The sequence below is a fragment of the Camelus ferus genome, chromosome 22 (assembly GCF_009834535.1).
Source record: "Camelus ferus isolate YT-003-E chromosome 22, BCGSAC_Cfer_1.0, whole genome shotgun sequence".
Lineage (NCBI taxonomy): Eukaryota > Metazoa > Chordata > Mammalia > Artiodactyla > Camelidae > Camelus > Camelus ferus.
The window spans coordinates 21,779,457-21,791,964 of record NC_045717.1 but is presented as its reverse complement, the minus strand read 5'-3'; the positions used below and the strand labels follow the sequence as shown (position 1 = coordinate 21,791,964).

The 12,508-nt window shown below is 46.3% G+C and overlaps 1 protein-coding gene across 20 annotated transcripts in view; it reads left to right on the top strand.

The window, feature by feature from the left end:
• HNRNPM (heterogeneous nuclear ribonucleoprotein M) overlaps positions 1 to 11,998 on the top strand; it is a 38,267-nt gene extending 26,269 nt beyond the window's left edge. For 6 of the 20 annotated variants that reach the window (XM_032466271.1, XM_032466273.1, XM_032466270.1 and 3 more), the window contains 5 exons: positions 2,762 to 2,860; positions 6,277 to 6,330; positions 8,317 to 9,119; positions 9,794 to 9,845; positions 11,576 to 11,998. In XM_032466271.1, coding sequence (XP_032322162.1) covers positions 2,762 to 2,860; positions 6,277 to 6,330; positions 8,317 to 9,119; positions 9,794 to 9,845; positions 11,576 to 11,739 — 1,172 coding nt within the window. In that variant the 3' untranslated portion in view covers positions 11,740 to 11,998. Of the gene's footprint in view, positions 1 to 2,761; positions 2,861 to 6,276; positions 6,331 to 8,316; positions 9,120 to 9,793; positions 9,846 to 11,487; positions 11,517 to 11,575 lie in introns of those variants that run through there. The other 14 variants (XM_032466283.1, XM_032466284.1, XM_032466281.1 and 11 more) reach the window with 6 other exon arrangements.
• The last annotated feature ends 510 nt before the right edge of the window (positions 11,999 to 12,508 follow it).

Here is a 12,508-nt window from a genome sequence, read left to right as displayed (position 1 = left end):
GAGGCCCGGAGTGACTTGCCTAAGGTCACGTGGCTCGTAGTGGTGGGATATGGACCCAGGCTTTCTGGCTCCAGAGCTTGGCTCTTAATCATGCTGAGATCCTGCCTCTTTTTTCTTTTTTCCCCCTTTATATATTTATTTTTAGTGGAAATGCTGAGGATTGAACCCAGGACCTCATATATGCTAGGTGCACACGCTACCACTGAGCTATACCCTCCCCCTGATCCGGCCTTTTAGAATTGTCTACAGCATGGGCGTCAGCCCCCCCTTTATCGGCAGGGCTGTAGAGTGCCATGAGAAACTTGTATTTCTGAAATCCTCTGGGTGTTGGTGGTGGACTCTTTGACCCCCACCTATGGAAATGCTACTTCATTTATACACATAAGCTTTTCTGGAATGGGGCATTTTTAAGGTTTAGGTTTAACTGTTTGCTGGTCTATAGTAGTGTGTAATGTGAAGGTGGTATAGGGCAAGCGAGAACCCTACTAAGATAGATACTAACTATCAAAATGGAAAGTAGCTATTCCTGATGAAAAAACTCCTTGTTCTAGATGATAAGATGCAGGAAAGTTCTCACTGTTAGTAAGGAATGAAGGGGCAAAAGTCTGTGTTTCCAGTGTGTTCTCAGGCTTGCCTGTAGCTCACTTGTGCATGGGGTTTTAAATGAAAAGTGCGAGTTGAAGAAGTCTGGTTTGATAAAATGTTTGCTCAAGAGAGGTGAGTCATTAGAAAGGAGGTTTGGGTTGTTGCTCTGAGGAGTTCCAGGAGTTCAGGTGGTGTGATTTCGAAGCAGATGGAAGCGAGGGCAGGGGTTGTGCTGAGCCACGTGGACAAAATCTCCGATAATCTCGTGAACAGGATGCACCTGGTACGCTTCTGAGCCTGGTGGTTAAAGGTTCAAAGTGCTGATGCTCGTGGAGAGCCACAGTGGAGGATATGTTCTTACGCTGTATTCTTAAAGATGTTTTCAAGTACAGATACTCAGAATCCTTGTCCATCCTCTGTAGCAGAGAACAGGGACTTTCTTACACTGGAGCTGTGTTTTGAGGTTTGAGTGGAATCAGCTCTAGAGCCTTGGATGCCCTGGGTTCAAGGAAAGTTTCAATCACTGGGAAAAAAAATTGATGAAGATGTTTCAGACTTAACTTAATGTTTAGTCAGTGATCACTGTGTGTCACATGGTCACAGGTGCCAATGACATTAGCCTGAATAGAAACCAAATTCTCAGGCCAGTAGAGATCAAATCTTGATAGAATGGATACAAAAAAATTTTAATTGAAAGATCATCAAGTATCAAATGATGACTGGTTTGATGCAATATTTGACAATGAAAATTCTCTTTCTTTTTTCTGTTGGGGGGAGTACATTGGAGTCCACACAGGGTTCCCTCTACTCTTGGATCTGCTGACAGTTGGGAAGATAAAATTCTGAGGCCTTTGCCAACACATTAATGCCTGCATATGACTTCCTTATGGGGAGGGTGCCTTCTTCACAGGCTTACGATAAGGATTAAAGGAGCTCAGTAGAGCCTCCATTCATTATGGTGCCACTCTGGGATTTCTGTTCTGCCTGCCGTACACAGGCTCATGCTAATTAGATACATTTCCAGCAGATAGCCTATGAGATCCAGTTGGGTTGATTCAAACTATGACTATAAAGTCCACCATCACCAAAACCTGGTGTTCTCTTGTTAATTCATAATGCTAGCCTGCTTCCATGTTCATGTTTCTAATAGACTTGTTTTTAGTTCATTGAGAATGTAGGGACTCCAGCTGCATTTTTTGTAGTTGTGCAATAGCAGGTGTCCATTATATAGCACCTGCATACCTGGTATTTCTAAGGAACAAGATAAATAAACTAGATTTTCCAAGGAGCTCAGTATGGGAGGGAGACAGTGTGTGTAGCACATTTTAGGTCTTGCTTACATGAATGAATATACAAGGAAACAAGTAGCCAGTGCTAAGTCATAAAAGGGTGTCTCAGCTGGGGCAGGGCTTTTCCCCCACAGAACTTAAGACCTTTGTTTTTAAAAGACATTGTGAAAAATAACATACTCCTGCAGTCAGCATAGAAAAAAATAGGTTGCGGAACCCCATTATGTAGATGAAACCACTCCAGTTGTCAGTGGAGAAATCATGTTCGTATGCAAGCGTCTTTCTATATTCTGATGGCTGTGCTTGTGTATTAGCACATGGGCTTTTGCGTTGTGTTTAGGTTCCAGCCTTTGTATCGTGCCTTATCCGGCATGTGACCTTGGTCAAGTTCCTAAGTCATTTGAACCTCAGTTTCTTTGTAAAGGGGCAGTAGTGGTGGAGGGTAATCTAGCTGTGCAGGCTGCTTGTGAGGATTCCATGAAATGATAGCACATGTAAGGTCCCGAGCAGGGCAGGGTACGTGGGAAGTGCCTCCTAGGCGGTAGGTGTGACATGAGCAGGCTCTCCTGCAGCCGGCCTTTGCCTCTGCGTGCACTGCAGCTCCCACGCCAGGGACTGCGGTAGTGGGTGCTTGGTGAACCTGTTGTGTGACTATGGTGTAAGCTGTAAATGAGTCCTTCTTAATGGACTAAAGGTAGGTTTCAGGGATTTATTTGAGATGACTTTCTTTTTTAAGGAATAAAGGGTGAATGATGGTTTTCTATAGAAAAACCAAACATGCTGACTTGCTGGTGGCTGTAGTATGTCTGTAGTTTTTTGTTTTGTTTTTTTAATGTCTGAAACAATGGTATTCCTGGAAAGGCCTTGGGTAATACTTTTTTCCACAGAGATGGAGCGTGGCATGGGTGGAGGCTTTGAGAGAGACTTTGCCAGAAAAGAGATGGGAATGTCTCGAAGCTTTGGAGAGCCCCTTGGCAGAGGAATGGGTAAGAAGGCCCCACGGGCCCCACGTTGGTGGGGTCCGCCCCCGGGGGTGCAGGCTCACTCTGATGTTAGGAGGTTCTTTCTTAGGCTAAGTCAGCTGTTTTTCCTTAAGCTTTTAAAAACTTGTGTGTTTCTAGACCTAGATAAGAACCTTTGGTCCTTGATTTTTTTTTATTGATATCAATAGCACCATTTTTCTTTCAGATTTTTCAGGTGGCTGCTTCTTTCACACTGGTATAAGGTGTTTGCTTGCTGTGGGAGTTAAAACTGCAGCACTTAGGTGATGTTGTGGCTCTCTAGTCGTAGAGATTTTCAAGCCCTGCTAAGTGGGCATGCGAGTCTCCTTAGTCCAGGGCCCTGTGGTGGTCCAGGTAACGGGCGGCGTGGTGTGCTCGTTGATGCGTGTGAAGGAGACCTCAGTGAACTAGGGGAGCTTTCTAATGCTGGAAGACCTGGAGGATTGGGCCTGTCTGATGTACAGAAATTCTTCAGTTTTGGTTAGTTTGCAAAGCAGTTTCTCTACTTTTCCATGGATGTCTTCCCCTATTTTAAGTTCAGCTGTTTCTGAGAATCTGTCAGCTAATTTTCCATTAGTGTGAAGCAAGGAGATTGTCTATTCCTGGGCTCTGAAGCTTTTTTCTTTTAGGAGATTTAGAGCATGGGTAATTCCGCTCCCCTTCAGCCGCTTCTCGTCCTGTGCAGATCCGGGGCTACGAGGTGGTAGCCTCAAAGAGTGCTCAGCCCCTGTCTTAATAAAACCCCTTGGGCCAGGTGTGAGGATTTTAAGCTTTTTATGTCTGTCTTGTATGAGCTATGCTGTATTCTTAGAGTTTATGAAGGCCCTAGAAAAATTTGTCATTAAGCTCATCAGTGAGACAGGGTTCTTAAATCTCCAAACTGTCTCCAGGAATCCTACGTTGTTTCCTTCATGAAAATCTGGAATTAATCAGAAACTTTCTCTGAGTAGACTCTGTTGTTTGGTAGACTGATTTCATTTTCTTCCCCCCGATCATGGTTAGGAAAGTTGAGTGATTTTTCTTGCATCTAAACTAGGCTGGTCGTGAAGATTTACTTTTTCTTTGCTCGCTTGATATGACTGTAGCTTTACTCCAGATTGTTCCAGAACTTTAGAATTTGGAGATAAGTCCATAATCCATTTGTGACTAGGCCAGATAAGTTTCTTGTTGCCATGACTGGCTTTGCTTTGTATCTTGGAATGGTAGGGTATTTAAAAAAAAAAAATAGGTTTTTTTTGGTTTTTTTGTTTTTTTTTTTTTTGTCATTTGGCTGCAAATACTAATTTTGGATACCTGTGGTGAGAAGAACAAAATGGCGTGTGGCTTTGCTCCCATAGGCACTTTGTCGTGCTTTTGAGCCTTGAATACTTTGCCCTGGGATGCCTCTAACCCCTGTGAGGAGATTGTCAGCCTTGTCCCAGTTCCTGTGGTGGCACAAGAGGTGGACCGGTGAGGTTACTTCCTGTGGTAACAGGAAACCTATCTTATCCCGCCCTGAATGTAGGAACAGCATCTGCAGGCCTTGCTGTCTCCTACTGCTTTGGCACCTTCTCTCTGATTGAGACTGTACTGTCTGTTTGTCCTGAGACTTCTCAAAGTGACCATGGGCAAGAGCAAAGGGCTTTTGTTCTGCTGCTACTTGTGATCAGACCCATGTTAGTAAAAAGGTCTTTGTACCAAATAAAATCTTGAAGTCAGGTTTTCAGAGTAGTTGCCTAGATTGGTTTTTCAGATTCAGTTCTTGATTCTATTTTTTTGTGTTGTTAACTTGACAGTTGAATCATTTTGGTGCTTTCTCTGCTGCCTCCCTGTTCAATGCCCGTTCTTTTCTATCAAGGCACTTCTTTGTGCAAACAACTATACTTGGTGCTGCAGGGATGTAGGTGGGTATGTGGTCCTTGACCTTGAAGGACGTGGTGCAGCTGAGGAGACGATGCTGAGAGTGGCTCAGGGCAGCCCCAGAGTTCAGCACGGAGAAGTGGCCTAGTTGAGGGAGCCAGTAGAGATGTTGATTCCTGGGCCCTTGGCAGTCATGTGAGAACCACACAAAGGTGATCGATCATTTTCTCTGTGTTAAGATTTGAAAAACACTGCTCTAGATGGCTGATAGAAATGTTCTGCTCAGCCCTGGATCTAGGCAGGGATGCAAGAAGATCATGCAGGAGATGCAGTGTAAGCTGGAGGGGCTGGGTGGGCTTCAGCATAGGCAGAGAGTGTGCTGGCACACAGGGCTGACAGTGTCAGGTGCAGAGGCTTGGAGAGGAGGGTGTACCAGGGACAGGAAAAACAGGTTAAAATTCTGAGTCAGAGCAGGTCTGTGAACTCTCATGAAAAAAATTTGACTTTCTATTCAAATCAGTTGTAGGTTGATTGTGAAGGCTTTTGCAGGGAATGGTTTGAGCCAAGTGTTGTTTTCAGAACGAGAACCTAGGCTTGGGTGTGCTGAGTTGGATCCCAGGTGTTATGGAAGAATAAGCCCTGTACTTGGTTGCAGGCTGGCGTCTGTTTCTTGGTGTACTTTCCCACGTCCGTCCTTTAGCAGGTAGGTGTAGTACTAGTAGAAACAGCCTCGGGGTACGGTTTAATCTCTGTGGTCATGGTCATAATATCAGATGTACTCTGTCTGTTGTCCACATTGCTGAGCACATTTCACGACCAGAGAGGGTGTGGGTACAAGTTTCTTCTACATAATTAAAGACCCAGAAGAAACCTTTAAAAGCTAATGCTAATGATAGCATTAGACAAACTTAAAAGAGGTTTGTATGAACAGCCAAGCAAGCAGCAGTGTTACCGTTCTGGATAGCTGAGAGCGTTAGGGTTTTGTTTTCCTGAGGCTTAGAACTTGGTCACCATCATACTTGCTCCTTCCAGGCAGGGCTGGCGGGTGGGTGGGCTCAGCTTGCTGTGGTCTTCCCTCGCACAGCTTGTGGATTAGGTCACATTTCCAACACTACATGCAGTTGCTGGGTTTTAGGATTTGGGCTCTAAGTGTAGCTACAGAAGTAGGTTGCTGACAGATAACCATGAGATGTTGATTGGATCTGGATGGGTGAGTGCACGCTTCATGTGAGTACTGGGGGTCTGTACCAGCTTTAGGAAACTGCTACTGGCCCCATTCTTGCTTTGACTTTCCAAGTTCAGCTCATGGGTGCATTTCCAGAGGCCCTACCAACTGGGCCTCAGACTCTGGAGCGACACGAGACCGTAGCATCATGACCCCATCATCAAGGACTCTTGCAGTTTTCCAGTGAAATGACTTGTCTGTGTGTGTATTTCTCAACCCCTTCCCCTTTCCTCTTTTATTTTTTAATTAGTAGTACTCCTGCTCTGGAATCTGTAATAAAAATTTCTGTTACCATAGAGGAATTTGGCTAATTTTTTTTTCTTCCTGATTTCCTTAGAAATCCTAAGTAATGCACTGAAGAGAGGAGAGATCATTGCAAAGCAGGGAGGAGGTAGGAAACGCTTAGTTTTGATGTTTTGATCTTTAGAATAGGCTTGTATTGCTGGGGATAGTAGAGTGTAGTGGTGAAAAGCATGGGCTCTAAAATAGACTGCCTGGGGTGGGGACCCAGCTCTGCCTCTTCTAGCTGTGTGACATTTGGCAAGTTACTGAACCCCTCTGTTTTTCACACTGTAAAATGGGGATATAATAGTACCTACCTCACAGGGTTGTTGTGCAGAGTAAATGAGTTAATAACATAAAAGAGGACCTACGTATGTACTATGTACGCACTAGCCATTGTAATTATAATGTCCATGTAATTTCGGGACTTGCTTCTTTCTAATACTATAAAATTGTAAATTCCTAAAAGTGAATATTTTACCTGATTATAAAAGTACACATTTAATCGTAACAAATGTTTACTAGAATATAAACGTGTTTTCACAATAATTCAGAAAATTACAAAGAAAATAAATAACCTGAAATCTCATTGCCCAGTGATGACTGCTATAAATATTTTGGAATATAGTCTTCAATTAATACACTTTTTTTTTTTTTTTGTAATGGGTAGTTTAAATATACTTCTTTTAGTTCGATTTTTTTTCCCCTCATGTCTCTGAGCATCATGGCATTTCCTTGGTAACTTCACTGGCTGGAGTTGTTTTTATGGTGGGCTGATTCTAGAACGCCACAGGGGTACCGTTTCTTTCTAGTTCTCTGCTGCTTTTGGCATCTAGGAATCCATCACCCTCATTTTTGATGCTCTTGGGTATGCTACCTACTCTCTCTAGGTCTCTTACCTTTTTTATAGTTTCTGAGAAATTTCTGCTCTGAAAGTTTAATATTCTTAAATTGTGTTCATACTTCGCCATTTGGTGTGCTGTTATTCAGCTAAAAAGCAGGCACAGAGAAGTGGCGTGACTTGTCTAAGATCTTACCTAGTTAGTTAAATTGGTTAAAGAAACTGCTGGATTTCCTCTTCTTAAATTTGCATCTTGGCCTGGGCTGCTTGATTCAATAATGGGCTGGCTGAGGGCTCAACTGCCCATTTTTTCAGAGGCAGGTGGTGGTGGTGAATTGAACCATGAGAGGGACCCTTGAGCTGCTCTGCATGTGGAAAAACCTGGTGGGTGGTGGCCTTGGTGGTGGAGCCAGACCCTCCTTCTTCAAAATTGCAAGCATCACAGGATCACTGTGCACTGCTGACCTGCCAACATGTGTCCCGCTGAACCATGGCAGTAAGAAACTGATCTCAGGCCTCTTCCAGAATCCACTCTACAGTGCCATTGACTTTTTTTCCTCCAAAGCCAGCAAAGTAATACATAGCAAAGGCGGTGGGTGGGCAGTTTCCCTAACAGAGTAAGGTTCCTTGGAAGTGGCTGTCTGCTCATTTGTACCCAAGATATTGGTGTTGGTGTTTGTTTCTGTATCTCTTTCTGATTCCATGGCTATGTACTAACTTCTCTATGCTGTGGAGGTGCTAAGGAAATGCAGCCAGAAGGTTACCAGTAAGGCATCGTAGAGAGACAGATTGAGAGAGGCTAGAGGTTGTGAGCAATCTTAATTGTCACCATATAATCCATTACATCAGGTGACCGCTTCAGTGTGGGGTTTCTGAGCCTTTATCGATGTCTGGTGGTTGGGAAGCAGAGTTTTCAGGAATTGATGCCCCTGGCTCACAAAGCTTGTCATAAGTATGAGCACTTCCAAAGTAACATGGAGAATGTTATTGACAAACTTTCTCCAGGGTGGGTTTTTTTCCTTTTTATGTTTTGTTTTGGAAATTTTAACTGTGGCACAGAAGTAGGAAGAATGATGTACTCATTCTTTAACAGTTGTCAACATTTGAGGCATGTCTAATGATAAATTATTGTGGTTATCAACTGTGGTTGAGCATGTGAAGTGCTCAGGCCGCTGCACCCAGGTCACCCTCCTGGCATGGTGTGCACACAGATCCTCAAGTCCCTGACATCGGCCTGTTTTGTGTCTGTTTTAGGTGGAGGCGGGGGCAGTGTCCCTGGAATCGAGAGGATGGGCCCTGGCATTGACCGCATTGGGGGTGCCGGCATGGAGCGCATGGGCGCAGGCCTGGGCCACGGAATGGATCGTGTGGGCTCCGAGATTGAGCGCATGGGCCTGGTCATGGACCGCATGGGCTCAGTCGAGCGCATGGGCTCTGGCATCGAGCGCATGGGCCCACTGGGCCTTGACCACATGGCCTCCAGCATCGAGCGCATGGGCCAGACCATGGAGCGCATCGGCTCCGGCGTGGAGCGCATGGGTGCCGGCATGGGCTTTGGCCTCGAGCGTATGGCCGCACCCATTGACCGCGTGGGCCAGACCATCGAGCGCATGGGCTCTGGTGTGGAGCGTATGGGCCCTGCCATCGAGCGCATGGGCCTGAGCATGGAGCGCATGGTGCCCGCAGGCATGGGGGCAGGCCTGGAGCGCATGGGCCCCGTAATGGATCGCATGGCCACCGGCCTGGAGCGCATGGGCGCCAACAACCTGGAGCGCATGGGCCTGGAGCGAATGGGCGCCAACAGCCTGGAGCGCATGGGCCTGGAGCGCATGGGCGCCAACAGCCTGGAGCGCATGGGTCCCGCCATGGGCCCTGCCCTGGGCGCTGGCATTGAGCGCATGGGCCTGGCCATGGGTGGCGGTGGCGGTGCCAGCTTTGACCGCGCCATCGAGATGGAGCGTGGCAACTTTGGAGGAAGCTTCGCAGGTTCCTTTGGTGGAGCCGGAGGCCATGCTCCTGGGGTGGCCAGAAAGGCCTGCCAGATATTTGTGAGAAATGTAAGTGGCTCTTCAGGAACTTCTCAGTGCTGTTAACACTCAGAGGGAGGAGGGAGACCTAAAGTCAACAGGACTGAAAGGTGGCAGGTCAGAGTCAGAGGTGATGCCCTCAGAAGGAGAGCTGAGTAGGATGCAAGGCCACCTTGCCACTGGCCCTAAAGTTTGGTGTTGTTAGGATGAGGAGGGAATGTGAGGGCTTAGTAACAGTCAAGCAGCAAAAAGTGTGTTTTGCGAAATCCTGGGCTTCTCTGACTACTAGATAGAACAGACGGTGGTCTGAAGGACTTGATCAGTAATTTGATTTCTTAATCCCTTTGGCTTGACATTTCAGTAGGGGAAGAATGGGTGTATCTGACTTATCTTCACCAGATTGACCACGTTTAGTTTACCTACTATTCAGTGGTTCTGTGGGCTGCTCACCATGGGCAACTGCGTTCTGCTGTCTGCGCGATTCTCCCATAGACAGAGCCACCAGGGAGGGAGGGAACTTGCTGTGCCAGTTTAGAGCCTCATCCAGACAGACTTGTTTTGTATCTTGCTGACCTTCTTAGTTTGAACATCAGCCAGTTTCTCTGTAATAAGAAATCTTGAAGTCACAGTCAGAGACAGTTGGAATGTTTATGCATTAGTATTTGGTTGAACCACTCACCAGTCTCTTTTTTTTTTACCCTCAGCTCCCATTTGATTTTACATGGAAGATGCTAAAAGACAAATTCAACGAATGTGGTAAGTGTTTGAGAAAGACTTTCTAGGTGCTTCCTTGTGTTGTGGCTTCAGAAATCTTAGCTTGTTGGTGATGCATTTGAGTCATGCAGCCAAGCTTCCATCCTTGTCTTCATAGACACTTTCCATGACTGGAGGACTGGTGGGACTTGCCATTTTTCTGCCTGTGCGAATACTCAAGCAGGTCGTTGAGTTTCCCGTTATGTGTCATACACTTGTCAGCTGTGTTCTCATTTTTTCTCTCATCCTTCCTTCCCTTCCCTTCCTTCCTTCCCTCCCTCCCTTTTTCTTTCTCCTTTTCTGGTTTGTGAAAGGAGCTAGTGTTGTCCCCATTTTAGAATCAGGCAAAGTCACATTCCCAAGATCACATGGCTTCTGGATGACAGAGCCAAATAAATGTATTTCAGTCAGGGTCACTGTCCACAGTAGCACCACTGGTCTGTGCCTCAAAGAGCACTCACCCAGCAGGCCCTACAGGTGAGATTTCATAGGCTCTGGGCAAACCCACAGCTTCAGTGTGGATGAGGGTAGGGTCTCTGGGTCTCTATGGTTTCCTGGCACACTGGGCAGCCATTCTGGAAGGCTTACTTTGTGGCCAAAAGGAAGTGAAATTGTCTCCAGCTGAGGCCCTGCCCCTCACCCCTGCCACTTCTGTCCTTTTAACCAGCCCTAAGCCAGAGGTCTGGATGGCTTGCTGGATCAAGGCGTCCTCAGTGTTTTCTCATTTCCTTTTGCTTTAAAGTGTCTCAGATTTCACCACTGCTGCTTCTCCTGGTTCTTCTCTCGGGTCAGCCATTGAGCCATAGCCTGCCTTATTGCCCTCTTTCCCTACTCTTTCATTTCCACATTGTAGTAGATATTCTGAAAAGTCAAATTAGATCATGCCACTGCCCCTGCCTCCGATGCCCGGAGATGCCCCTCTGCTGACAAGAAAGAGCCGAAACTCACCAGCCTCTGTACAACTTTAGTCTCACCCAATTTCTTCTCCCTCCTGTCCTTGAATCCGGAGTTTGCCAGTGCTATTGTCCACAAGTGCCTCTGTTGTGAGCTGTTACCAGCAAGGGTCTTCTTCATGGTGGACTTTCCTTAAGCTGTTTTAGAACTTTCCTGGGAGAAGCCTTCTGGGATGTTGACCTTCCCTCAGGCAGAGTTGATGGCCCTAGAATTGAGGGTACCAGCACCAGCTACACTGTGTGTTCTTGGCTCTGTGTTTCTGTGGCTCTTCCCTTGCAGATTGTTTCCACAGTGCTTGACACATACCTGGATCCTTAACCGGAACTTGAATGAATGTGTGTAATCTGCCTGCTAATTATTACACGGCTTATATTTGGACGGTACAGAAGTGTCCACTGTATTGGCAATGGCCTAGTAAAAATGGAACAGTGTATTAAAAGTGAAGCCTCTCTAAAATTTGCCTATGAAGTTGGCTTCCCAGGGCTTCTTTATAACTTTCTCGAGTGTAAAGGCGTGCATTTGCAGCTACCAGGACTGCTCTTCGTGGCTCAGATTGTTGTCCTTTTGGCAGAAGAATGGCAGCATAGCTGAGGGCCATAGTAGCTGGGTTCTGGCTGCTGTGTTCTGAACATTCATGCGCCAGGCGCGAGGGCCACTCTCCCTTTTGACTCTGTCAACCGAAATCCAACAGGTGATCTGGACTGAGTGGAGCCCAGACTGAGGCTGAGCTCTGGGTTTGCCTGATGAGTTGTGGTCTCTTCTTCCCTCCCTGTGCCCAGGCCACGTGCTGTATGCTGACATCAAGATGGAGAATGGGAAGTCCAAGGGGTGCGGTGTGGTTAAGTTTGAGTCGCCAGAGGTGGCTGAGAGAGCCTGCCGGATGATGAATGGGATGAAGCTGAGTGGCCGAGAGATTGATGTTCGAATCGATAGAAATGCTTAAGCAGTTGCCTTTTTTAAACATCGATACCAGACCTCTGAATTTGTATTTTTTCTTGTTAACCATTTTAATTTGTTGGCTGGATGTATAAAGATGTTTAAAAAATTCAGTTGCTTTTTGGGGTAATTTGAATTACTTTTTTAATGACTGGGGATCCATTTGACTGTTTGCATTGGGATTGCAATGTGCGCAATTTTTTTTGTAGTTGTGGCATCTTGTTGACATCGAATATGACTTTGATAATAAATACCAGTTCCTGAAAGCTGCTTGCTTTTGCGTGTGTGTTGTGGGGCAACCACCTGAGGTTTGGGGAGCTGGAGCTACTCCTTTCTACCCTTGGAGCTGTGGACCCTTGGGGTGGGAGGCCACTGGCCCCGGCCGCTGTGGAAAATCTCTCTATGGAAACTAAATGGAGCTCTTGGCTGTTAGAGCCATCCTGTCTCCCTCCAGTGCAGTCATTCTGTAGGGGCACAGAGGCTGCGTTTAGGCTAATTTCTAGTTTGGCTTTTGTCTCAGCCAGCTCCAGCTGATATGAAACATTTATTTCTCAACAGTTCTGGAATCTGGGAAGTACAAGATCAAAGCACTGGCAGATTTGGTCCCTGGTGAGGGCCCGATCCTGCTTCCTGATGGCACCTTCTAGTGTAACCTCACATGGCAGAAGGGGCCAGGGAACTTCTCAGGCTTTTTTCATAAGGACACAAATCCTATTCGTCAGGGCTCTGCCCCCATGATCTGATCCCTCCCAAAACATCCCATCTCGTACTGTCAT